Source organism: Cicer arietinum, chromosome 1 (genome assembly GCF_000331145.2).
Source record: "Cicer arietinum cultivar CDC Frontier isolate Library 1 chromosome 1, Cicar.CDCFrontier_v2.0, whole genome shotgun sequence".
Lineage (NCBI taxonomy): Eukaryota > Viridiplantae > Streptophyta > Magnoliopsida > Fabales > Fabaceae > Cicer > Cicer arietinum.
Genome location: NC_021160.2, coordinates 50,293,058 through 50,321,043, shown reverse-complemented (window position 1 = coordinate 50,321,043; position 27,986 = coordinate 50,293,058). Strand labels below are relative to the sequence as shown.

The 27,986-nt window shown below is 32.5% G+C and overlaps 2 protein-coding genes across 10 annotated transcripts; one reads left to right on the top strand and one right to left on the bottom strand.

The window, feature by feature from the left end:
- Positions 1–374: 374 nt before the first annotated feature.
- On the bottom strand, positions 375–4,148 carry LOC101509654 (uncharacterized). 4 transcript variants are annotated; one of them, XM_073368252.1, is made up of 4 exons: positions 3,842–4,148; positions 2,041–3,002; positions 1,187–1,944; positions 375–644 (listed from the first exon to the last, which is right to left on the bottom strand). In XM_073368252.1, the coding sequence occupies exons 2-4, from the start codon at positions 2,995–2,997 to the stop codon at positions 635–637; spliced, it is 1,725 nt and encodes a 574-aa protein (XP_073224353.1). In that variant the 5' UTR covers positions 2,998–3,002; positions 3,842–4,148; the 3' UTR covers positions 375–634. The 4 variants fall into 4 exon arrangements, with proteins under 4 accessions (XP_073224353.1, XP_027191559.1, XP_073224348.1 ...); XM_027335758.2 differs by having other exon boundaries at positions 379–644; positions 1,195–1,944; positions 3,842–4,145; XM_073368247.1 differs by having other exon boundaries at positions 379–644; positions 1,195–1,941; positions 3,842–4,142.
- Positions 4,149–8,325: 4,177 nt separating this feature from the next.
- LOC101498653 (serine/threonine-protein kinase EDR1) lies at positions 8,326–27,721 on the top strand. Of its 6 annotated transcripts, none has more exons than XM_004487095.4 (17): positions 8,331–8,696; positions 11,085–11,486; positions 14,160–14,363; positions 14,852–15,040; positions 15,317–15,561; positions 16,173–16,280; positions 16,499–16,576; positions 17,413–17,508; positions 18,679–18,777; positions 22,237–22,354; positions 23,220–23,508; positions 25,357–25,480; positions 25,584–25,603; positions 25,839–25,995; positions 26,865–27,153; positions 27,249–27,321; positions 27,421–27,721. In XM_004487095.4, exons 2-17 carry the CDS (start codon positions 11,232–11,234, stop codon positions 27,501–27,503), a joined length of 2,427 nt encoding a protein of 808 aa, XP_004487152.1. In that variant the 5' UTR covers positions 8,331–8,696; positions 11,085–11,231; the 3' UTR covers positions 27,504–27,721. The 6 variants fall into 6 exon arrangements, with proteins under 6 accessions (XP_073222451.1, XP_027191705.1, XP_004487152.1 ...); XM_004487094.4 differs by having other exon boundaries at positions 8,332–8,696; positions 16,487–16,576; XM_027335873.2 differs by lacking the exon at positions 16,499–16,576.
- Positions 27,722–27,986: the final 265 nt, after the last annotated feature.

The following is a 27,986-nucleotide window of genomic DNA, read 5'->3' as shown; positions in this document are numbered from 1 at the left end:
TTTATATTACAAAATATAATTAATTTTATGGATTTTGTTTGAAAATTTTAATGAATTTTTGTAAAAAAAAGGATAACATTATTGACGTTTTAAAATATAAAAGATCAAATTATCAAAAAAATAAATAAATGACTAAAACGTTAATTGAAATTAAGTTAAAGGATCACAAGTGGTATTTAGTCATTTATTTATTATTGTTATTTTTGAATATTTTTATCAATATACTTCTCATAGAAAACTATGAGGCATTAAATACACTTATTAATATTTATAAGACAAACATTAAAATAAAAATAAAAATTTATTTAAACAATAAATACAACTTAAAAATTACAGTTTTTTTTTTATTTATAAATAAGACTAAAATTTTCTCTAAAATATTTTTTATAATTGGGACCAAAAAGATTACTGTAAAGAATGATGTAATTGCCACTTACTTATTATGTACATTTACTCCAAGATAGAAAAAGGGAATCGCGATTTACAATTTCAATTACAAAAAGTTACCAGAAGGATGGTAACATACAACAATTATGTAAAAAATTACATTGCCAAAACTGTTGTACATTTTAGCAAGCACTCAACTTATAAAAGCCTTCTTTCTGATAAATTCAATCTTCTTCTGCAATTGGTTTTAGTAGTTCCTGAAAAAATTGTAAGACTCAAGCCATTTAATTCCCACATTAATTAGTTGTAACACAAAACAATGCACATGCAAAATTTGTTCTTCAATGCAATCTGAAGTGTTGTTTGAGGTAATGCATACATCTTAAGAAAAATCACTAATCATTAACTATAATCATTTTCAAATTAAAGTAATCATTGTTGATTAGAATATTCTTAGTGTACCAACATTATATTGGTTTTATTGGAACTGAGTTCGTATCTTAACTTAGTAAGTTAAGTAATGTCTCAAGTTCAAGTTTTGTGGATTGGAAAAATGTGGTTGGAACAGAAAACTCTACTAATAGTGGTTAGTCGACGAATATTAATCATTAATAAAGATAATGAATACTTCACTCCAATAAAATAGTTAAAGAAAAGTTCTTAGTGCATTAGGAGTTAGGTAGAAGGACTACTTAATATATTAAAAAAAGTAAATAATACTCTCTCAATATTCTAATGTGACAAACAATTTGACACTGAAATATTTTAGACCACACTTAATATGAGAATGAGTTAGTACCGAATTACCTCCCGGAGCAGAAGGTGGTCATGTTGCACATAAGAAGAATTAACAATTGTTTCACACTTGTTACACACTGATGCTGTCTTTTGAATTTGGCTTCTTGAATAAATATTTGAAGCAAGGTTAGTATGTGAAGATGTGTTCCTTGTGGAAATGGCAGGTAAAGTACGTTTAAGCCAAGACTCTGATGGAGCTTTCAGCGAAGAAAGTACAAGAGGAATCTCAAAAAAACTTGCTGGATCAAATATGTCATTATTGCTTAATTTCATACCACATTGGCTTTCTAAGTCAATTTTCCCATCACCATCATCTTCCATCTTAAAGCTAGCTAAATTACATTCTTGATCAATCCATTTGGCAGCTGATTGACTCTTTATATCAAATTCATAATTCTTAATAAGGATATCATCATCATCATCTATCTTTTTACATTCAACTATTTGTGGACTTGAAGTTGACACCAAGTCCTTATCTAAGTCACTTCCTTGGTTGCCACTATCTCTTTGCAAATTCCCAAAATCATCTCCTTTGTGACTGGTTTGGAACTTGATCTTATTGTGTACAGAATCAACATATAGAGTTTTTTCAACAATTGGCCTATCATAGCTAGTTTCAAGTCGAGTGCTTTCGCATGCTAATGATTCGCCGCAGCCCCTTCGATGTTGATTGGTGACTTGTTTAGTTTTTTCATGACTAAAAATCTCTCTGTCTTTTGTAAAATCAGACTTTGAATCTTCTGACTTTTTCCCATGCTGCTGAATAAGAAAGGTGCAATAAAGATAAACTACACATGAATTGAAGTAATAACAAAATAAAAAATGAAAGAAACTCAGATAGATGCAAATTAGTACCTCATCTGTAGTTTCAATATGAGAAGAAGCTAAATTACAACTTGCATTATTTTGAACCTTATTCGCCATTCTTACACCTGGCATTGGATTCAAAAGACAGAAGGGAGAAAATAGTCCACAAGCCGCAGTATTAGTACTATAATTTTCAGAATCATCGCTTTCGAACACACTTCCTTCCTTATGCTGCAACAATTTCAGTCTATGCTGACTAAGAGGAGAGGACTTTTCTGTACTCCCAATTTTCCACATCTGTTTTTGTTGTCCTTGTCCAACAATTGTCTTTTTAGAAGCATACTGAGGTGTTTCAGATATCATTGCCTTAGCAGCAGGCAAAAACCGATCGATCATGAAATCGCGAGCTTGTTGCTCACTGCTCGAGAAACTTCCATTTTGTTGTTGAACTTGTACCTCTTGATCATCATATCCACTCATGAAAAATGATTCAGTCCTAGAAAGTGTTTCAACAGCATCTTGATAAGTCCCATCTCCATCATCATCATCATCATCATCTGAATCAGAATCTCCCTCTTTTGAACTCTCATGTTTCATTACTTTCTTATCCAAAGATTCAACATTTTGAGAATTGGAAAAAGTGTTTCCAATTCTCTTATCAGTAACTACATCAGAATCTTGTTGCATAAGCTTTGGTACTCTACCAGGTGGAAGGTTTGGAGTAACAGGAGATTGCTCAACAACAGCATGTGTTTGTTGTAATTTGGTTTCATCATGTTTGGGTTTTCCTGGTGTTTTTTCCCATACAAAAGGAACAGCACCAGCATTTCTCACTGGACCTGACTTTAACTCTGATTTGTTGTGAGATGGAAGAGGTGATGGTAATCTTCTAGCTAATGAATTATCAGTTGTTTTTCTTTTGTTATCTGCTTCAGAAGCTATTGTTGATGAGAATCTCCTTACTGATAAAAGTGGCTGGTTGAAGTTTAGCTGCTTTTCTTCCATTAAATCTATATGGGAGTAACATGAAATTAGTTTCTTTAAAACACTAAATTGAAACTCAAACTTGGCATTTTCAACAAAATGTTCTGGCTAAACAAACTGTTTGGATGGGGTGACAAAAATTGATTTTAAATAAATTTGTTGGAAAGTTACTTTAATTAAAATCAGTTGAATGAAAAGTGTTTTATGTATGGATAAACTTATGTAAAAGAAATGAATAATAAAATTGAGGCTAAGAATCATGTTTGGATTTAAAAATTCCAAAACACAACTTCAAGTTAGGATCAATTTTGAAGCCAATATCAATTCCATGCGACAAAATGCAATTCAATTTTACGTTTCCAGAATCTCTTTTTACTCTCTTAAATCATAATCCAAACAAGAAAACCAGCAGAGGTCAAATAAACTGCTTAATTGGTCTTCATTAGAAAATTGATTAATATGATACAGCTTTAGCATTATGATATTTTTAATCTTATACCTATAATGAATCAAATAGAATATTGATAACCAATCTAAAAGTACAAATATAAAAAAAATGTTCCAAAAAAATAAATCTAAAATTTTTCAAGATTTTTTAATCTGCAGCATTCTAATGTAGCCATGCATGAGAACAAAATCAAACCAGAACATCAAAGAAATGCAAATTCCAGTTATGTAAGTTAGAATAAATAAAACACAGAAAGTTTTAATCATGACATTGGAACAAATTAAAAAAAAATAAAAAAAATAAACTGATTGTGATGTTTTCTGAACGAAAAGTCACTGTACCATTGATCAACACAATGTTCGAAATCCAAGAAACACGAATTCACAGCGAGAAAGAGTTTAGGAAAAAGAAAAGAACCTTAGAAAAATCAGTCGGCAAAGGAATCAACTCGCTTTCTTTGTAGAGAGTACCCTGAGAGACAGAGTATATTGTGTTGCACAAGAAAATCAAAGAAAGAAAAGAATTAGTTTTGAGAATAAAGTATTTATTATTTAATACGCTTGTGTTTATTTATTTATTGCTTGCTTGGTTGTAGAGGTGAGTAAATTCCTCTATTCTCTTATCTGCTTTATTTATTGAAGCCTTGAGTTTTGTATGAAAATATGTACGTTACATTCTCAATATTTAATATTTTCATGTTGCAGGGGACATTTGTGTGCTAGTGAAGGTGGAGAAAGCCACGCCACCGTAATCACCATGAGTATAATAAATACTATATTATTATATTCCTGTAATAATTGATATTGTACAAAATGAATGACATTTTTAATATATTATTTTAATTATACTCTTTAGATAATATTATTTTTATTATTTTAAATGTAATATTTTTTTACTATGTATTTATAAAAATAATAATGTTCTAATATCTAACAAAAATAATTCGATAAAATATTTTATTTCTTTCGTTTATATATTTTTTTTTACAATGATCAAATGATTCAACTATTTTGAAACATAAAGAGTATTGTATATTTTCTTTGTCTCATTTTAAATGTCTGTTCTTTTTGTCTAAAATTAATTTTACAACTTCAGTTATTTTTTTACAATAATATATTCTCTATTTATTGTATCTCAATTCATATGATTTCTCAATTAACTACAATTAATAAAAATATTTAATTCAATAAATTTATTTTATTATTGAAATTAATATAACTTTTATGTAAAGAATCGCACAACAACGCAAATCTCACGATTAAAATGAGCTGAAGATACGTAAAAATAAAAATGATACAACATGAATGAAAAAAGGTTGTAAATTGCACCCAAAAAATGAGTTAAAATGACAAAAATACTAACCCAGTTTATGTATTCGGTTATTGAGGGTGTGATTTTATTAGTTATAAGTTTATAACAATTGCAAATCCTCTTTTCTTTTCTCCCTCTTTTTAATTTAATTTCTTGCTGGTAAAATTAGGAATATACTAAATCAATATCTAGTGCATAACTTGTAGATAAGCACCAAGCAATATTTGATTTGATAAGAAAAGAGAAGAAACCGACGGACAAAGCAAATTACATATGCTTAAATTAGGATTCTTTCTCCTAAAAAAAAGGATTATTAATTTGATATAGATATTATAGTATATTTGACATTTTATTAATACTCAATATATTCATCAATTAATTAGTATTTAATAATAATTTATCATATTATATATTAATAATATTTCATTACTGTTTTTTGAAAAATTAATTAATTATTTTTAATTTATAATAGATTCATTAAATAATTAATTTAAAGCTCTTTAGATGTATGAACTTAGATAATTCCTTTGACGTAGACTCTTGCAGGAATGACATACATTAAAGTGTAGCGATGATGAGTTTTACTTATAGTTGTTTAGTTATTCCATTGTATTTTTAAAATATGTATTTCAGAAATTTGTTACACAATTTGTCAGCACGTGAGTCAAATGTTACCAGCTTCCTATGTTACGAGTTGACGATCAACAAACTTATAGTCACAAAGCTTATTCGGTTATTCCACAATCACGCAAATTTATAAACGAACATAAAGAACACAAAACACATGAGTTTGATGACGGAATTCAGCCATCTAAATGACCTACATCTTTGGGACATTGTACCACATCATCTACTTCATTCATAAGTCAGGAATTGAGTCAATACAAAGAATATCGTGAATAATTCACTCACCATCGCCAATGATTTTGTTCCACCTCTATTCCAAATTACACCCAAGTTTTCCTAACTCTCATTTGCATTTCAACTCATTGGCTTAGTGTAAGCTCAATGCGAGCTTATATACAACACGAGTTAGTTAGCTTATGCACACGCGAGATAAACTTTTTGGTTATTTGAGAGCTAACTAATTAACTTATAGTTACAATAACTAACTCTTATTCTAATGACATTTGTCAACACAATTTTTATATCACGCATAATTTTTCATAATTCAATTATAATGTCACATTTTCTGATAGCAAATTAACTCAAAAATTAACTAAACTTGATCATTTATAAGAAACCCGTCACAATAATCAGTTTGATCCAAATTATCGACTGACTATCAAACCATCACATTTAACTATATAAGATTTATGATTTTATCTATAGGATAAAAAAAAAATTGAAACATATAGTGCCACACCAAACATGAAGCATATGAAGTTAAAATTCACCTTAATTTAAATAAAAAACAATGTTAGTAACTAGTTATTGTTTTATTAATACGAGAGTTAAACTCCCGACTTCTATATCACTCAAACCACCAAAATCATCTTACTACTCCACAAAATTCACTTTACTTTGTTATTTTAGATATTGCATATAGCAACACTATCTTTGTCTCCTTAAGACCAATGCTGCATGTCTAGTTTTGAGCATCTGATGCTTCGACTTTTTTACCACCAAGGAAAGTGTGGAATATGCGGAGGGACTTTATTCACATCAAACTTTTCATGTGCAAAATGGCTTTGACACCCACCCCCACAAAAGGATAACATTTTCCAATGGTACCTATGCTTAGACGTCCCAATTATTACAGACGAAAGTGTTGCCATTTATGAATTTAATTGTCATAAGTCAAAATCTAAATGTTGAGTATTCAAAAGTGAAAACAAAAAAAGAGTTAATAAAAGCTAAAGACCATGATAGACCCCTTTGGACACAATTGCTTTGGAATTTATTCCTTTAAAAAGTTACAGCTCATAGACAGCTAGTGGGCAAAGATAAAAACAAAAATTTCTATTGTTTGGAGGCCAGAATTTGAGAGGAAAAAAAACATGTATCATATAATGGGTTCAGAGGGGAAATTGAAAAAGAGAATACCACTCGCCGTACTAGAAAAGCCTCGCTGCCAATTCATCATAAAACTCATTTTTTGTGTGTACTAATCTCGTTTTTATTTATTTAAAGATAAATGTTGTATTTATTTTTTGTTAAGTTTGTTGGAGATAAACGTTTTGCTTAGGAGTTTAGAAAGAGAAGAAACGGCTTTTAGAAAATTAATAGCTGAAAAAGTTTTTTATAATGGAAAATTCATGTGATACGGATAAATTGTATTGGAGAAGGATTTCATATGACTTAAAATAATTCATAGTATTTCTATTTTAATTTATATATTTTTAAAATTAAAAATATTATTAATTATAATTATTATTTTTATTATTTTATTTTAAATAACTCTCAAATAAAGTTGAAAATTATTTTTCTTTTTCTTTTATTCTATTCATAAAATTATCTAATTTCTTTAAATTATTTCTCGCAAAACTCTTTGACGTTTATTTGACGAATACCTGAATTTAAACCTTAAATAAGTTGACTATTTTTCACGTAAAAGTGCATTTTAATTTTAAAGGTGATTTTTTTGGAAAATGAAGGATTGTCATCATACGATGATAATTAAATGTTTAAATTTAAAAGACCAAATATTTATTAAATTTTTTAAATAAATATTTATTTTAGAGGAAGTAAAAAATAAAAATAAAATAAAATAAATAATGAGAGAAAAAAATGCCAAATTTGACAACCAATTAACTTGGTTCTATATAAATTCCCCACGTGCGTGGCAGCTTGATCAAGGTTTGAATTAGTAGTTGGAGTCAAATTTTTTTCTGGTGAATGGTAATTGGTTGGAATCTATTGACCTTAAGGTCCCACCAAAATCGTACATATAGTAGTACCCAACATACGTACGCCTGACCTTTTTTCTGTTTAAAAACAAAACTGAAAACTTACACATGCAAAATAAATAAATAAATTTATTATTTTACATACATTACTGTTTTGCATTACCATTTTATCCGTTGGTATTATAAAATTAAGGTTTTATCATTGAGTTAAAATCTCTTGGACGCGTGAGTTTTATAATATTATATATTGTTATTATTAAATTAAAATATATTTTCCACCAAAAAGCATTAAAAAATGTATTGATACTTGATTATAATTAAATATAATTTTTTTAATGGCAAAATGAAAATACATTTTATAAAGTTATTAGTGTTGGAATAAATAAATTAAGAAATTTAAATATAATAAAATAATATAAAAATTAAATTAAAAAAAAATCACAATTATTGTTTAATGATTAACTATCTGATAATACTATATTAAAATTGTTATAATACATAAAATTCTCATACTTTTCATTACTCTAATGCACTCTATACTCTAACATAAAAATTAGGATAATTTTAAATAAGAGGAAGGGAGAATAGGATAATTTTGATTGTTTTGGATTAGTGAAAAAAGTTATCAAATAGTTGAATGATTTACAAAATAAATAAAACCTAATAATAATGAAATGAATATTGAATGGAAAGAGAATAGAAGGAAGGGAGAATAGTATAGAGTGACGCGTAAGAAGGTGTGGATGTTGGTGAGCCAACCCTTTTGCTAGCTGGCTGTCGGGGAGAGGTCCCTAGATCAGATCAGATCCCTCTCCCACTCCCACTGCACTGCACGTGACCTGACCCTCTCTCTCTCTCTCAACTCCCTCAAATCAAAAAGCCCATCCATCGCTTTCTTCTTCTTCTTCTTCCATCTATCCAAACCCCAACAAATCTCTCTCTCTCTCTCTCTCTCTCTCTCTCTCTCTCTCTCTCTCTCTCTCTATTCTGGTGTGTATTACATGGCGCAATGATCATTCCACGGTTTCTATAACAGATCAAAACAGATTCAAATTAATTTGGACGCGAACTCAGATTCGGACTCGAATGTTTCGATCTGCTGCAGGACGACGGTTAATTCACTACTCCTTTTATCTTCCGGATCATTCTATTTTCGGTTATATTATTATTTTATCGCAATTTCAAATTCACCTGTGTGTGTTTCGTTAAGCGCTGCATTCTCAGTTCAATCATTGTTCTCTCCGTCCGCAATGGTTATCTTATACGCATTTTTGTGATTTCTAATGAATGGAATCGAATTGAGTTGAGTTGATTTGCTCTGATAATTTAGTAATGGTCATACACATACACAGTAATTACACTACCAATTTTTTTTCTTCTTATATATGTGAAATATGTTATGATTGCTTATAAAAATGATACAGGGATTACATGCTAATTTGTTGAGCTGAGTTGGCTCCAGTAATTTAGTAATAGTCATACACATACACATTAATTGCACTGCCAAATTTTTGTAATATATATGTGAAATATCAATTATGTTATGGATGTTTATAAAAAGGGACGGAGAGAGTACATGCTAATTCGATATGTACTATTGCAAAATTAAGTGTTATATTTATCATCTGCAGCTGTTCTGTCTATCCAATCAATTAAATTTGGTTGGATTAATTTGATAGCTGCTGAGAATTTATGTATTGATCTTATTACCTCAAGTTCATGGCACTTGTATCCATAAACAATAACAAAAGAGGCGCATATGCCATAATCCATTGAAGGGTAAACACCAACTTGTTTTCTGCCGAAGGAGCCACGGCTTGAAGCTTGAGCTTGATGAGGAAAAGTTGTTAAGACTACGAGACAGAGTGAGAAAGCAGAGAAATGCATTAAGCTAAAAAGAGCCTCTCATGTTAATTGGGGACTTATGAGAGCAAACTTCCATATTAGGCAGTTTTTGAGCTCAGCGAGTTGTGTTTTTGGTGTAGAAGTAACAAGTTCTATCCTCGTGCCATGGGTGGTATTTTTAATGTTATTTATTTTTCTGTTTTTGATGTTCACGGTGAATCGAATTGAATTATAGAAATACATACGTAATAATTTAATAAGCGAATACAAGGAAATGGCACTAATTTTTTTTGGAGCTTTCCCTATTGTTTTGTCTAAAACTGACAGTGTAGACTATAAAAGGCAAGCGAATATTTGGAAAAACGGAAAGAAAAGTTGACCATGGGGAGAGAATAGTTGATTTAGCAGGAAAATTGATGATGGATATCAATTAAATAATACAGGTTGAAATGAAGTTATATGAAAGAAGACAAATTATAGGAGAATATATTTGTTATACAAAATAAAGCATTGAGATTGAGTTATACTTTTGGAGACCTTTGTTTTGTGCCAAGTGTGTTCATTTGGATGTGCAGTGAATAATTGTATGCCAACGAGTTGTAAATTGTAATAATGATACTGATAATATAACCTATGTTTGTGTTGGCCGCAGTGTTTGATCTTAATTCTTAAGTTAAAGGAGTTCTTCTTGCTTCTGTGGAGCTTACCTCGCTGATTTGCCTGTAATGTTTGTAATGTTTTCAATATATACAACAAACCATTGCTGACCATATGTGAGATGGCTGAAATACTGTTTGCCATGACACTTTCGAGGATTATATTATGAACCCGTAAAAATTCAGAACATTATTTTAAAACTAATATAGAAGTTCTAAGTTCTTTCTGATGAGGATTCAATGGCATTTGGATTTACAATTGTAAATACTGAATACATGGCGTTGAGGGGTCTGCAGTTAGCACATTGTTCACAAAGTTGTCAATGTCAGTTATTTGACATTCTCAATTTTTTTTTTATTTGAAAAATTTGCAGTTATACAGTATAATTGTGTCCACATCTCCAATATTAGAGATAAGTTCTGCTCTTTAGGAATTCTAGTTTCTTCATATATGATGGGTCACAGCAGCCACACAATTGATGTGGGGTTCTCTGCCATGATGATTCCTTTGTGTGCATTTGTTATTAATGGGAAAGTGTTAAGTCGGAAGTTGTCTATAGAATGTCTTGGTAGTGGGCTTTAATTTAATACAAATTTCTATTTCCATTTGAGATTGAGGCATCGAGGGTTGAATACATTTATATAGGTTTAGTATTTGGTGTTTGTGGGCGACGTACCAATGAATATGATTTATTGGAAATGGAACTACTTGCACAGCTCTAAGTGATCGTGATAACATCATTTCTGAAATTTATCTTGTGTGCTTGCTTTTGGGATCATTTTAGTGTCTGTCCCATTGGTGTCCCTGGATTCATATGCAGGGAGCCAGGACAATTTCAACATATTTGCTACTTTTATTCTTGTTTGATGATTTTACCGGGTTTTTGGTAGTGAATGCATCATGTAATGATTTTGAATATTTTCATTTCATCCCCTTACATTGCTAATTTTGTTGCTTCATTTTAATATGCTATAATACCTTATTATTTTCTTATGCAGGTTACATGGCCTCCAGCCTGAAACAGTTGGAGCTACTGAAGATATTTTTCAATAATTTGTATTTTAAGAACTTCCTTTAGCTTGAATATGTTTCTTATGGGTTAGCAAGTGTGGCGAAATGGTTTTTCATTCCAAATATATAAGAACATGGAGGAGACACGAGAAGATGCAGGGACGACAGAGCAAGGGCCATCTAATGTTAACGTATCATGGTGGCCTTCAGATTTTGTTGAAAAATTTGGATCTGTTGCTTTGGATTCTCAAGACGAGACAGTAAATAATAAAGGATCTCTTAGACTCTCTGATGAAGATGTTTTGTCACCTCTGAAAGCATCACAAATTCTCTGGCGCACTGGAATGCTTTCAGAACCAATACCAAATGGCTTTTATTCAGTTATTCCGGTGAGGATTGATATATACATTACCTTCTTAATTCAGTGCCACTGTCTATTTAGATTTTAGATTGATATTGTTAGGATATAGAAATAGTGATAATTAGGAGTTTGTTTGAAGTTGTGTTCCTAGGTTGTTATTAGTTATATAGGTGTAACTGTTCTGGTGTTTCTGTTATTAGTTGGTTACCTTGGACCTAATCCCTATCCTAATGTATTGGAAGTCTTTAAATAGAGACTTTCACCCCTTTAGAAATCATCTTTTGCAAAATTAGAAATTGAGTGGTGTAAACTATTGTAGGAGCGTATCCGCTCTCGTGTATCTTTTTATTTGGAGAGATTCTCTCCTATTATTTCTTTCTCTTTTCTAAATATTAGTGTTCTTCCTCTAAATTCTTGGAATTCACTTCTTGAGTTCATAACAGATATGGTGCTGTGCATTATGATGTGGTGTCAAAATTAACCCAAGGATCCAAGTACTAGCTTAATATTACTAGTACAAAGCCCAAACCCACTAGCTACAGTAAGAGTATTAACCCTTATTACATAAGAAAAAAATTAGGAAAATATAATGAAGTTAAGAAACATCTCCTTAGATTTCTTTCTCAATTAGATGACAATCTGATTTCACAATACATACTGAGACAATCTAAAGCTAATCTAAATATATTCTAACAGAACTTATGTTTTATTTTGCATGCGAAAGGTTTCATAGACCCCTTGCAGCCTCACCAATGACAAAACAGGAAAGGGATCTTCTTTGTTTATTCGTATTAATTCTTTCAAGGGCCAACTCACCTAAAAACTTTAGCGATTAGATGAGGCTGAGGTTCAATTAAAAGTTATTTAATGTAAAAATTCTTCTTAGATTTTGAGCTTTAGGCTTAACTCCTCCCCACAAAATTGACTTGTAAGGTGAGGACCACCCAACAATTAAAAGCACTATCTAGGTCATATCTCTAATCAATGGAGGATTTTCAATACATGTACACTTAGGACTAAACATTTGAAGTGTGGATTATTGTGAGTGGAATAACAAGGATCTATCACACCCTTTCGCACAAAGGTTTGCACATCTGGAGCGTGAGCAAATGTGCGTGGAATAATAGAGATCTTGGACCAATAACAAATTTAGGATGAACTCTGATAACAACTTAGAATTGGACTCCAGGACTAACTCATCCTCATAAAACCGATTTGTAAGGTGAGAATTGCCCAAACTTCATTAGCATCGCTTAGGTCTTATCTCTAGTCGATGTGAGACTCAACAATTCTTTTTAACCAAACAAAAAAAAAAGACTTCCTCTGGGAACCGAAGTTTTTTCTTTCTTTGTGTGTATATATATTTATATATATATAAATATATTATGAGTGTTATAAGAACAATGACTTTTGTGAGTACCTAGGTAGTTAATCCCAGCGTTTCCCGGCGAGATCCCGCTGTCCCGGTGCGGTACATTGCCTCACCGCGACGGCGTGTCCGCGATAGCGTGAAACAAGATCCCGACGAGATCGAGGCGAGATCCCGTTATCCCGGCGTAGTTAATCCTAACGTTTCCCAGCGAAATCCGGCTATTATTTCTTCCTTCTGTGTTTTATTGTTTCTACTTTCACCTAAAAAGAAGAAGTAGAATATGCTAATGAAGATGATGCTTATCTTTGATTCCTATGCTAGAACATGCATGTGAGTTTTAATATTTAGTTATTTTATTAGTGTGTTAAAGACTTCAATATGGATCATCTTTATTTCCTTGACTTTTGTTTGTATTTCAATGTATGACTAAGAGTAAGACTTGTAAATTCTTATTACTAGTTATGAATGTTTCAGAGTTTGAGTCATTTGTTAATTTTGCATTAAATATAGGTTTATATAATATTATTCATGTAATTTGTTCAAAAAAATAGCAACTATCCCGCCTATCCCGGAACGTGTTATCCCGCTATCCCACTTTTGGGGTTGGCCGCGACGCACCGCTATCTGGGATTAACTACCTAGGTGAGTACAGGCAAGTAAGTGTTTAGATCATATAGTCTGTGGAAACAGCATTAGCGATCTTCTGCAGCTACTTGGTATAATTATTTGTTTATACAAATGTAGGTGGTCGTTGACAATAGATGTTTATAATTAGTTGAGCTGAAGGTACAGTGCACATGAGAAGGCTTAAGTTTTTGTCGCTTAACAGAACATATTAACTGCGGTGGTTACAGCGAGCCAAATGTATGTCTGATCATGTGCAAAGTAGTTGGTGTTTTCATATCATTAGAGTGTCATTGATTGCTAAAGAAAGGATGGTATAATTTTGTACGAACAGGAAATTCAGTATATTCTTGAATATGGCTCTGATTACAAAGTCTATTATATGTGGAAGTATTGTTCCGAAAATTTTCAGACGATGGACCACAATAACAATGGTACTGTCAATCAGGTGAAGTTTCGTAATGGAAGCTGATCATATTTCAGCACACTATTAAATTTATCTAGTTTGTAAAGTTCTTTTGAATATTCAGCTGTACATGCCATTTTTTACTTTGAGCGTTACAATGTTGTTCAATAACCTCTACTCATTCATGGATCATTGCACATGTCGTTTGAGTTTTTTGGTGGTGTCCCGGATCGTGATGTGCTATAATAATTATTCCATCTCATTATATTGTCATTAATTAATCTAATGATAATGTGCAGGAGACAAGACTCAAGGAACTTTTTGATAGTATTCCTACCTTGGACGAGCTTCATGCTTTGGGTGGAGAGGGTTATAAGGCTGATATCATTCTCGTGGATTCAGTGAAAGATAAAAAACTATCCATGTTGAAGCAACTGCTTGTGACATTAGTTAAAGGGTTAAACTCAAATCCAGCTGCAATAATTAAGAAGATAGCTGGATTGGTATGTATTTACTATATTTTTTATATTTTAATGTGCAGCTCATGTTGTATACGAGGATGTCCTAATATATGTTTGTTGCCTTGTTGTCATTGTCAGATAAGTTTATTTTTTTTCACTATACAAGAATGTATTTTATAACTTAATTGTATGTTGTTAATACATTTAATTAAGTTGTCAAATGATTTCCATAATTGTCATAGAATCAGTTATAGAATTTTCCAAGAACATTTTTATTTTAGATTTTTTTTTGGCTGGGCTGAGTTATTTTTTTGCTTTCCAGTTTTAGCCAGCTGCAACTTTGATTTGAAGAAACATTTCATTATTATTATTATTATTATTATCAGTACCAAGTCTGTTGGTGGGCATTACAGGGATTAAATCATTCACATGATAACCTTCTTTTAATTGCCTCCATCTATGATTTAGTTTATTTGCTAAGCATATTTATAAGTGTTTTGCATTTTTCTCCGACCTCTATTTTTGGACAGGTTTCTGATTTTTATAAGCGATCCAGTGTGGAAAGTCCAGCAAAAGCTGCACTCGATGAAACCTCTCACATGTTTGAGAATCGAGGTGTCCAGATGCTGGGGCAAATAAAGCATGGTTCATGCCGTCCTCGAGCTATCTTATTTAAAGTATTAGCTGATACTGTAGGTCTTGAAAGCAGGCTCATGGTGGTAAGCTCTGATTGCTGTTGTCGGACTTAATTTTTGTGTGATACTCAGTATACTCTCTCCTGCTAGTTTGCTATTGTTTCAATATAGTTGCATATTTACAATGTGTGTCAAAAGAACTATTAGTAAATTTTCAATCTTGTTTACTAGTTAACTTCTCTCTTTTTACCTAGAGAGATAAGGACTTGATTTGTTGTTGTTGTTTTTGTTATTCAATTTTGTTCATCATCATTATCTAATTTTTGAAGAATATGTCTTGTACCGTTGTTCTCTTTATAGGGCTTGCCAAATGATGGGGCTGTTGAATGTGTAGATTCATACAAGCATATGTCTGTGATAGTTGTATTAAATTCGGTGGAAATGCTGGTTGATCTTATGCGATTTCCGGGTCAATTGTTACCAAAATCAACCAAAGCAGTTTTCATGAGTCATATATCCGCAGCAGGAGAGAGCGATTCAGCAGAAAATGATTCTTGTGATTCGCCGTTAGAACCAAACAGTCCTTTATTTGGTGTTTCAGAGAGGTTAGTTCCTAACATGTTTGAAAACTGTTGCTATTGTTGCTTGCTTGGGCCTACTAGAGTTTTGTTCCCCTTCAGTTTGATTTTGGTCCCCCTAATTTCAATTGTACAATGTTGTTGTAGTTATTCAATTGCTACAATTAATCTCTCTTGTTAGATTAAGGTAGATGCATGTGCGATTGTGCTACATAGTTTCCAAACCATCAAATTCAATAACAAAGAGAACATGTGAAGCAAAACGAAAACATCTAAATCAAACTGATGGGGGACATGAATTATATCAAATAAGTGTTTAATAATTGAGGATAACACAGTTGCAAATGAGAATATGTGGAGCAAAATCAGAATTTAGTGAAACTCAGATGCCTAAAAGAGTCATAAGTCCTTCTGCCTTCTACTTTTTATTTCAACTTCTAGTGTTGCATTTACCATACAATTGTCCAGTTGATCTTATACTGCACATCTAGTCAAATATAACCTTCCTTTATTCTCGATAAGAAGTGAATTGTGAGATTATATGTACAGAACCATTAGGCCTCTATCATTATAGCTGTTCTTCCAGCTAATAGAGTTGTCCACTGATTGGTATTGGTTTTCTTTGTCCCCTCTTACAGTGCTGAGAAGGAGGAAAACCTTCAATTCCATAGAAGATTTGAAGTATCTTCAAATGTAACAGGACTTTCCCTAAGAAATATGATGTTACGATCAAATAGCAGTTTGAGGTAATACTTTCCATTGCTTATCCAGATATGTTTCATGCTGGTCTTTTCCCATTGTTTTCATCTCAGTAGCAGATGTCTCCACATATAGTTTTTCTATTGTTAGGGTCAACTTTTTTATTCAATTGTGAAACTTTGTTTGACTAGAATCTCTAAAACATGCACTGTACCAACTATTTCTTGTTAAATGGTTCTGTCAATTATCTCAGTTTGTCTCATAGTGAACCCAATATTGCAACTGCATTTGGTCGGCGTAGTCGGAGAAAGATCATTGCTGAACAGAGGACAGCTAGTTCAAGGTTATTCATAATTCCTTTTATTTTTTTGGACTGATGACTGATGAGTAGACATCTGTTAGGTTTAGATTCAGTACACATGATCTGTATTATTCCTGACCTTGGTTTGGTTTTTTTAGCCTCGTCAATCATAATTCTTAGAAGCTTTTAGTGTGATTAATTATATAAAGCCTTTAACTTATCTTGGATGACAGTATGGGTATTTCTTGACTCTGGTTTGCTCTTTTTCTCCTGGTCTCTATCAGCATGTGAAGTTTTATACTGTTGATAAGCTAGAGCCTAGAGTGTTTGACAATTGACACTACAAGGCATAGCTGTAGATATTGTTGACACTACAAATTGATGCTAAGACATGCCATTTTTGTCTTTCTAACTGACTTATGTATATGTTATAATTTTGTCAACTCAGTGGCATTGGTATCTAAACGATCTCCAAATCATACATAACTTTAAATTTATTGTGAATCCATTTGGATGGATAAGGCTTCTATAAAAGGAGCTTATTTCTAAACTAAGCAAGTAAAGGTGTATCATTCACCATTAGTTTGATTCAAAGGAGGAATCATAATCTTAACTCATAAAATTAAGGGTCGATGATACCCTTACTTTCTCTATCTCTCTATAGTATAGTCCCCCCCCCAAATATTTCTAGTTACAATACAACAACATGGCAATTGGCTTCTTAATTTTTTCATGTACATGTTGTCATTTTGCATATTATATAGCAAGGGTATTTAAACAATCTCCAAATTGTATGCTCTAACTTAATTAAAAAATTTATGTTCTGTAAATTTATGTTCTGTCATCTTTTTATGTTTGAAATATTTCTGGTTTTGCAGTCCAGAACATCCATCATTTCGAGCACGTGCACGGTCCATGCTTAGTGGTGATAGGACAGACTTTAGAGATTTTGCTGATGACCAGGCTACATCAAGGTTTTTACCTTTAGGTTCCTTAAATGTTTGTGTATATTCTATTATGTCTGTATAGTTTATAATGCTTTGCATGTTTTTGTCAGCATCATATAAGTGTATTTGGTTTGTTGTTTGGAATTTCCAAACTAGGGTTTTTTGGCAAAAGCTACGAGAGAGTAAGGATAAGCTTTTGCCCATACATACCTTGAAACTTTCCAAAGACAACTAAACACGCACTATATTCATTAGCCACAATTTCTTTTTTGACTCTTCCTATGTTTTGAAAAGAACTTTGCTAATAAACTTTTCTTTACCCAAGCTTGTACTACCATGTCATGTTTTTCGCTTTTGTTTTTTTGTTCTTATGAAACTAATAATCAATTTATATACCTGATGTTATGACTATTTCCTTTTTCATTCTAGGGTAAGACATGGTGTTAAGTGATAACTGATTATTATAAAAAAACTGATAATTGATATTTAATTGTATGATGCAAACATAGTAATATACACAATGCGTTTGCATAGTCCTTTATCAATTGATTTGCTACTTGAGGTATAATCAAACTCATTGAAGATAAATTTGTGACGAGATTCACTGAGACAAATTTATGAGACATGAGAGTACTATTTTGGTTTGTTGGGAATATACTTGCGCTATGGAATATGTAGATTTGATGTTGTATTTATTTGCATTTTTGCTAGATGCCACAAAAAAATTGTGAATTGGTAAGAATCTTGCTTAAAAACTTTGGATAAGTTTGTGTGTTTAATCTTTAATATCTTCACATTCAGTGTGTATCTGCTCAAGTCTGAAGTACTGCCATAAAAACTGACAACACCTAAAGCTAAAGTAGAAAAAATAAAGACTTAAATTGTAATAATCTGAATTACCATCACTCTAGACTTGTTTTTCTCTGCTCATAAATTTGTTGTTCAAGTTGTTGCTTTGAGACATTGTTTTCATATTTATGTTCCTTGATGTGTGTGTCTTTCCTCTTCAAATAGATTTGTTAAATTGGATGGGATTTTAAGGAATATAAAATCATGTTGGCTGACATTTACTTCATTTTCTCTTGTTTATTGTTTGCTATAAGCATTTGCGGAATTATCTAGCATTTTTTTGGTCCTTGTTCTTTACTGTCTCATATTTTAAATAAATGATTTATAAGGTCTTAATTCATTTCTCAGATCCAGCTGTAGATCAGATGGTGCATCATCATCAGCAGCTCGTAGGATACGACGAAGAAGCATCAGCATTACGCCAGAAATCGGGGATGATATCGTAAGGTTGATCATTGTTCCATGATGCTTCTGTATTTGTACTTGCTTTTTTGTGGAGTGTATTGTCTTTGGTTTGCATTCTGTTGTCTTTGAAATGTTTGTGTAAAATGCCGCTTTTTCATGTTTTAGCTAGTTTTCTTCCACATGATTCCTTTTATTTTTTGGACATTTGCATGCTCATGTCAGTTCCTTGATGTGTTAATGATGATAATTTCTGGATCATTCCGTTCACTAAATATGCTCCTACATACGTACCTAGTTAATCAACTTTTGATTTATAATTTTTTTTTCCTTTCCTGTTATCTTCTGCATTAGATTGTTCAAGTTTAAGAGGTTTGTTTTCCTTTTCTCTTTTAGTTAATTGAGTTTTCTGTTGGGTCAACAACAGGTCAACAACAGATTCTGTTCCTAATTTCAAACTGATCTATGTATTTATTGCATATCATATCATAGTAAATAAGGATAGTATCTCATACATTTATTTTTGTATTTATTGCCTTGAGCCTATATAAAATAGACTCCGTTGTGTTGTTCAGACACAAGGTTTCATCATAGGTTTCTCTCTCATTTTCTCTCATTCAACATGGTATCAAAGCTTGAATATTATGTTTTATGCTGACTTAATAGAAAAGACTCAATAGTATTCTCTATTTATAGAGATATATAGATTCAATCCTAAATCAGGAACAAATCATCCTAATAATGAGAGATATTATAAGATATCTCTATGATTATAAATTAATTATAGGAAATAACTCAAGATACTCTAATATAATATAAAAGATATCAAATATTTTATAATATTCTAACACTCCCCCTTAAAGCTTACTAAGCTTTAGCTTGTAACAAGAAAACAATGCATTGCTCTGCAAGATAATAAAAATGGATGGAAAGACAACTGAGGGATGTAGGTGAAGTCGGAGAGAATTGCTATAAATATAGCTTAGCCAGATAATTGGAATGATTATTAGCATGAGGGAAATTCATAGCAAGCAATTAAACAACGCACAACCCATTTTTCTAAAAATTGCATTTGGAAGCTTAACGTTAATAATACCGGAGACCCAAAATATTTTAATTTGAAATTAAGTCTAATAACGGCTTTGGGGAGTGGGAGGTGAGACCAATACATCTGGGACAAAGACAATGACATGCCAATGCATCATAATGCAGAGAGAAACACATTGAAGAGAAAGGGAAACATCAGATGAAGCACACTAAATGTGCACAACTTGAGTGAAACACGACGAAAGTGTCGACCGACTGAGTGAATGACGACAAAAGAAATTTTGAACACTCCAGAAGGATGAGACAACGGAGAATTTGAAGACATGTTGAAAATATGACCCACCGGTGTTGGAACCGTCGAAGAGAGAATAATTGTACACCAAGGAGAGATAAGGACTGTTTGAACAAGAACATATAGTTCCTTTGATCAAAATTAGAAAGTAAGGGCAGATTTGAAACCATGAGGCTGAGGCAAGATAGGCAGTCCAAGCAGTAACTAGAGCAGTGTCGGGACACACGGTGGAGACGGTAGTGCGTGAGATCATGTCGCAGGAGAAAGTAGTGGTTGGCAACGAGTTTGGCCACAAATTTTTCGGTATAGGGAAGATCGGAGGAGACAAGGCCTGCAGTGGGGCGACTCATAGGAAAACTCGCCGAATTTTTTTCCGATAATGGTGGGTTATGCTGGAATACTGACAAAGAAGTGTTGGAGAATGTCAAAACGGAGGGTATCATATTAGAAAAGAGAAACTATTATAATATTCACAAACTCTTGGGAACTTGATGGCGGAATAGTGGCGTGACTGTTCAAGGAGGATCGAAATAGGCTCTAGATACCATTCAGAGTGGAGCCAAACAATGATTGACGAGATGTGTGCACTTCAGAGTAGTGGTACCTGAGAATTGGTTCCTTTACCATCTGTAAGAGTAAAAAACAAAGTGTGGTTGCAAGACCCATGTTGAAGCTAAATACAGGGCTATAGCATTAGTGATTTGTGAGCTCATTTGATTGAAACAGCTATTCAAAGAGCTTCAGTTTGAAAAGACAACACAAATGACATTAATTTGTGATAATCAAGCAACATTGCATATTGCCTCTAATCCGGTTTTTCATGAGAAGACCAAACTTATTGAGATAGATTGTAACTTTGTAAGGAAGAAGATCGAATCAGGCGACATCACTACTAGTTTTGTTAATTCCAATGATCAATTGGCAAATGTCTTCACTAAGAGTGTTGGAAATACATTTATGATCTTTGTATTTATTGCATATGATATTATGTAAATAGGGATAGTATTATCTCATATATTTATTTTTGTATTTATTGCCTTGAGCCTATATAAAACGGACTTCATTGTGTAGTTCAGACACACGGTTTCATCATACGTTTCTCTTTTACTTTCTCTCATTCAACAGATTAGTTTAAAACAGATTCTTGAGTCTCATGAATGGTTGTAGATGCTTAGGTCAGGACTATTTATTTTGATTTATCTAGTAGGTTCATAAAATTTCGGCCACTTGGAGGCTGGTGCAAACATAACATATGAGCATACATAATGTTTTATGCCATTTGAAGTCGGATATTATTCATTTGTGGCTTTTCTTTGTGTTCTTTGGTAGTTTCAAAATTCATAGGTAAATGAAGTTCCATGTAAACCTAATTATTTAAACTAGCCCTGTTAAAAGTGGAGCCTTGTGAAATGACGATGATGCTTGCATGTGACAGTTTTTCTCACTGAACTGTCTCTCTACTTATGGCTGCATAGTACATCTGACCCTCCCTCTTACTGTACTTCCACCAAGGCACTTAGGAGCTTGCATTTTGTGATGTGCAGTGTATTTGGCTTGAATGCAATAATAGAGATTTTAGATGAAAATATTTATCTCCTGATTTCATACAAAACAACATTGTTTTAGTACTGGATGTGCAAGCACTTGGTAGGTCATATAGGTGGCCTAGTAGAGGATCAGACCTTTAATATTATTGCACATCCAAGTGGGTCAGTGTTAATTGAGCTAAAAGTTCATTGCAAGAATTTTCTTTACCTAATATGTTTTTATTTGTTCTTCCCTTTCTTTTTTAATCTCTGTTTTTAGAGGATTCCTCATTCTTGTGCCATGTACCCTTCCACATTTAGTATAAAATACTGGCATGGAAAATAAAAAATGCTTTGGGTCACAATGCCTTGATTAGTTAATCTTTGCTTGTAGTTAGCTCAACTTATAAATGAATTAGTTTGATAGATTTTAATGAGTAGAGGCTTGCTATTTTATCTGTTAAATAACTAATGCAGATAGTGCATGATTACAATACACACTTATGTCAGGTGCATTGATGATCCTTTATTTCAAACTTTCAACATGCACGGTTATTTGTTGTGTTAATTGCGTATTGTATTATCTGTGGGCTTGAAGTATTTCAAATACTGTGATAACTCATGATCTATTTATTGTAGGGCTGTACGGGCAATGAATGAAACACTAAAGCAAAATCGTCTTATGAGAGAACGAGGGGATGATAACTCATTCTCCCATTCTCCGAACAATAGTAGTGATGCAAATCTTCAGAAAAATGTATGTCTTCTCTATTTTGGTAACGTTGGGTATGCTTTTGTTGCAACCTTTTCACTCTGCCCGTGAATCTTCAGCTTCGTATCAAACATTTCTTTTTTGTCTTGTTTCCAAACTATATATGTTTGATCTATTGTTTGGACTCTTGGTAGTCCTGATGACATCTGCCAATTGATATGCTACAAAGTTTACTGTAATACAATAATACTTTTTTTAGGTTTTAACTGTACTTGAGAGAACAGATACCGAAATGATGGATTTCAGGGACATTTGAAGGATATATGGCATTGATCTGGTGATTAATCATATCTTCCAAAATAGAGAAAAAAAGATCTGGTACCATGGAAAAATTTATAACAGAAAAGACCTTTGGCATCACTTATAGGGTTTTAAATCAAGAATGAGCAGTATGATGTCATAATTCTAAGACATTTTTTCTTTCGTTTTCCTGGAAAAGAATGCATTACAGTCATTTTAATAGACATTTTGTTATTTATCCTTCAAGATTAAATAAAAGAAAACTAGTTCTCTATGGACAAAACTCTACACTTATACTAAATCTTTGAGGGGGATTCATCATATGCCTTTTGTTTCTCTTTTCTCTCAACACATAATAATTCTAAGAGTTCAAATATTTTTTACCTAAGCCCGTTTAAAATTCACGGTTGTATTGAAGTTAGTGTCTTGTGAATTATGTTTGTCATTTACTATCGATTATTGTAGTGGTCTTTAAAAAGTTGGATTAGCCATTCTCTTTAAACATGCAGTTTGTCTTTGTCTTTTTGTTTTTGAGAAGGGTTATTTTCTTTATTCAGTTCACATAAATATCTACCACATTCTACATGTGATTCTCATTTTGCAATGGCAGGTGTCGAATTTCCATCTAGATGGTCATGATGAAAGGTCCACCTTATATTCTTTTCAGCGTGACCAATTAACATCACAAAAGGCAATGTCGTTACCATCTTCACCACATGACTATAGAAGTCAAGCTTCTGAGAGAAGCGAACTATCAAGATATGGAGTGAATGATGAAATGGAGTCGACCTGGAATAAAGTACTTGAATCTCTAATGTTCAATAACAAACCTTTATTGCCATATGAAGCATGGAATATTGACTTCTCAGAATTAACTGTTGGAACTCGTGTTGGAATAGGTACGTTTTAACTCTCATGGTTATCAAAATCAAAAGAAATGATTTCCAAATAGTGCAATTAGATATAATTTGTATGGCATATGATGCAATTTTTTTGCACGTTTAAGTTTTGCTGTTGAATTGTGGAGATGATTTTGAATCACAGTTTCAGGCAAAACCACACGATGCTAATTTTTGGATGGGGTTGAATTTCAACCTTTCCATGCTAGGTCGCGGCAGATCTGCGACAAATCGGATCCAGATCTGTCGCAGCTGACAGTAAAAGCCAATTTTTTCAGTAATTCGATTTCAATTAGAATTAGAAAAGTGGACTTGCAGCCTTAAAAAATTTCAGTATTAAATGTGTTAGAATATAAGAAAATATTACATTAGAGTATCTTAGTTTATTTCCTAAGATCAGTTTATAATCTTAGAGTATCTTACATTATCACTTAAGGGGCGTTTGTTTCGTGGTTGGGATATTTATTCTTGAAAATAGCTTTCGTGGGAAATAACATTGGGAATCTTATTCCTGGGTATTGTTTAGAAAAAGTTTTTTGGCTCATCCTTACGAGTATGACATTTCTGAAAACTTTTTCTCGACCCTCTTCCTTGGGTATAAAAATATAGGAAAGTGGTAGTTGTTTTGTTCCTGACAATATTTTACACTTGGGAATAAATTTTCCAACTTTGTAACAAACACAAGAATCCAAATTTCTAACCTCCACATTCTCGGGAATTATTTTCACAATCTTGAAACAAGCACCTCCTCAGGATTAGTTTTTATTTTACCTATTAATAATTGTTATGATTTGTTTCCTGATTTTCCTATTTATTCAAGATTGAGTTATTCAAGCTCTTATTATTTATCTCCTTTTTTACTTAAAACCCATACTTCAACATGGTATGTAGAGTCTGGTTCGGTCCTCTTTGGCCTATCATATCACTATTCTGCTACCGTGTTTCTGAAAATTTGAGGCCTTTCCTACTTTGAGACCATTCCTAAATTGTATACTTGTATTTAGAATTCTTTGTTGAACCCACATTCTTAATTTCAAATTTCCTCTAGAGTTTTATTTATTTATTTTTTTTGTCGTCATCTACTCTCAGAAGTGTTCTACCTGTCTCTTCTGGCCATTGTTGCTGCTTCTGACCACTGTCCGCTGTCTCTGGTAATTTTCCGATGACCTTATCTGGATAAACCACTACCCCCGAGACCAGAATCTGCCACTAAACCGTAAAGTTTTTGATTCAGCGGCCATGATACACACCGTTACATTTAGCCTTTTCAACCATGTTTTAGGAGCCCAAATTATATTTCCTTTTAAAGTTTAGTATGCTTTATTTGAGGTGTGGTAGAATATATTGAAAACATCTCCTTAAATATTTGTTTTCCACATTTTTTTATATTTCAAATCTCTTTCCTGATTTTATTAGGATTAGGGTTTAGGAGTCTTGTAATTCCATTACTATTTAATTAGGATCATACTGAAAATAATTTTAATAATAAGGATAGTACATTGTCTTCTGAATAATCAAACCATAACCACAATTCGAAGTTTAAATTCTTTCTTGTCCCCTCTTTATCTAAAATCCCATAATTTCTATTGATTCCAATCCTGTAATTCTTATTATTGAGGATATTGTTTTACAAATAAGCTATTATATTAATTATTTGGCTCTTGCTACTTTCTACAAATTCACAAATCAGGATACAAGGTTTTTGAGTGTTAGAATCTAATAATATAATAATAAAACATATCGTTTTATGGTACATGGTCAATTGCTAATTCAAGGGTTCTTGAGGGATGATCTAGTAATGAAATAGTTAATCGTTGTTTGATCATTTACGTATTTTTCTTTTTTCAGGCTTCTTTGGAGAAGTATTCCGTGGTATATGGAATGGCACTGATGTTGCAATCAAGGTTTTTCTAGAGCAAGATTTAACTGCTGAAAACATGGAAGATTTCTGCAATGAAATATCTATTCTGAGGTATTTGGTTGTTGATATGCGTGCGGTTTGTTAACCTTTTTGTGCTGTGTATAACATTTTCTGACTCTCTTTTTTATTTATTTTGTGTTTTGTTTTCATCCAGCCGACTCCGACATCCTAATGGTATTCTCCAACATTTTAACTATTTACTTCTATAGTTTTGGATTTCACATTGATCTTGGATATTCGTTTTATACATATGGTAATTTATTTAAGGGCTTCTCAATTGTTGTCTGTAGTAGAATCTTCCTTACTGATAAGTAAAAAAATAAATGCAACTTAGGTTAAATAAGTATATGACGTAGCATCTTTTCTTTCAGTTTAGGTGTTATTTATATAGTGATGAAATTGTATGCAGTCATCTTATTTCTTGGTGCATGCACAAAGCCTCCTCGTTTATCTATGGTTACGGAATATATGGAGATGGGATCATTGTATTACTTGATACATTTGAGTGGTCAGAAGAAAAAGCTCAGTTGGCGGAGAAGACTTAAGATGTTGCGTGACATCTGCAAGTAAGTATTACAACGACTGTGCATACTTATTACTTTTTCAGAATCTTGTTGTCTTCATTGGCATTTACGCTAAACAGATGTTACAGTCTATTACTGCTTCAATGTCTTCCAATCAATCTCATAAGTTCCCTCCTGTCCATTCAATTTCACACGAGAAACTGCCGTTATTGTCTGTGTTCCATGACCTTATTTTCTTTCTTTTTCATTATTTTAACAACAAATCAAGGTTCAAATTGTGAACTGTAAATCTTATCAAATGTAAGATTTAAGATTTAGAGACACAATGCAACATGGCTTGAAATATATTATATATGTTATGTATAATGCTTAAGTTAATAATTTGATACTAGTAATTAACAAAAAACTTAACCATAGGGAACCCATAAGTGGTTTATGTCATATGTCAACACATAGAGAAAAGTATACCCAAATAAGGTGTATATAGAGTTAACAAGTAACTATTTGCAGCCTGTGTGGAATCCCTGCTTTAGAAGAATGAAAATAGAGCAATGGAATAATTGAAAAGGTGCATTCGGAGTTGATTGTTGTTCATCACACGATATCAATCACTGTCTTGTCAACATGTAATATGAAACAGTGTCTTGTTGGATCGTATGAAATCAAGTAATTATAACTGATTTCAATTGGATTAAGGTGATCATAATTTACTGCTAATAAGAAACTTTGGGCGTTACATTATCAAATGCCAGACAATCTACCATTTCAGTCAAGCCAATATTTGTTCAATTGAAATTGTGTTGTTAGACCATCTATTACGTCTTTTCAAAATTTCATCACTCAATTGTTTACGGTATTGGAAATTACATTAGATATGTCAGCATCGATACGAACACCTTGGTTATGTGTAGGGGTTTGATGTGCATACACCGTATGAAGATTGTTCACCGTGATTTGAAAAGTGCAAATTGTCTAGTGAACAAGCATTGGACCGTGAAAATCTGTGATTTTGGGCTTTCAAGAATAATGATAGAATCTCCAATCAAAGATTCTTCGTCGGCCGGAACTCCAGAATGGATGGCTCCTGAACTCATCCGAAATGAACCATTCACTGAAAAATGTGATATCTTTAGCCTTGGGGTGATAATGTGGGAGCTGTGCACCTTGAACAGACCGTGGGAAGGCGTACCACCTGAGAGGGTATATTCAACTGATAATCTATTCATTTTCGACTGTGTTTTCTATTTCTATTATACGTTTCATTTATAAAAAAAATCATTTTTTCTCTTGACCAGGTGGTTTATTCTGTTGCTAATGAGGGTTCCAGATTAGAGATTCCTGAAGGCCCACTAGGCAGGCTGATTTCAGGTCTCCGCAACTTTTCTTTTATCACATTTTGATTTTGATGACAAACTTTAGACCCATTCTATCCAACTTAATCATTTTATTTTTTATTTTTGTTTACAGACTGTTGGGCAGAATCACACGAGCGGCCAAATTGTGATGAGATTCTCTCTCGTTTGGTGGACATGGAGTACTCTATTTGTTGACACAATCTTTTTATCTTTTGTACATAATAAACTTTGGGTAGAGTTGTTACATTGTGTTATCTATCGGCTGATGTTGTGGATACTGTGAATTTTGTTCTCAGAACATTCCGAAATATAAATGGACACTGTTCTTGTTGTCCTACCCGTGTTGCAAACTTATCTCTATTTGAGGTAATGAGAAGGATCAATTCAATACATCTCACTTATTTGCTGAGTTATATGAAAATAACTAATTTATTTCTGATCTGAAATAGCATGATTTATTCTCAACTCCGAAATTGGACATGTCCAAAGAGAAAGATATCATAGTTTGTCCCAATTGTCACTGTACTAGTATCCATTCTATTTGATTTGCATGAAACAACAATGCACCAAGATGATAATGATGATGCATCTTCGCCTCTTCTTTTGACTTTTGCCCTCCCAATCCGTTTTCCATTCCCACAATAACAAACATGTTTAATCCAATTATCCAAATTATTG

Bases quoted from the DNA above. Each gene is read 5' to 3' on its own strand.
- LOC101509654 (XM_027335758.2), bottom strand. From the start codon at position 2,997: ATGGAAGAAAAGCAGCTAAACTTCAACCAGCCACTTTTATCAGTAAGG. The intron at 1,945-2,040 runs GTACTAATTTGC...TTTCTTATTCAG, and splicing joins ATATTGAAACTACAGATGAG to CAGCATGGGAAAAAGTCAGA. The intron at 645-1,194 runs GTAATTCGGTAC...CAATTTTTTCAG, and splicing joins ACCACCTTCTGCTCCGGGAG to GAACTACTAAAACCAATTGC.
- LOC101498653 (XM_004487094.4), top strand. From the start codon at position 11,232: ATGGAGGAGACACGAGAAGATGCAGGGACGACAGAGCAAGGGCCATCT. The intron at 15,562-16,172 runs GTTAGTTCCTAA...CCCCTCTTACAG, and splicing joins TTATTTGGTGTTTCAGAGAG to TGCTGAGAAGGAGGAAAACC. The intron at 23,509-25,356 runs GTACGTTTTAAC...TTCTTTTTTCAG, and splicing joins TGGAACTCGTGTTGGAATAG to GCTTCTTTGGAGAAGTATTC.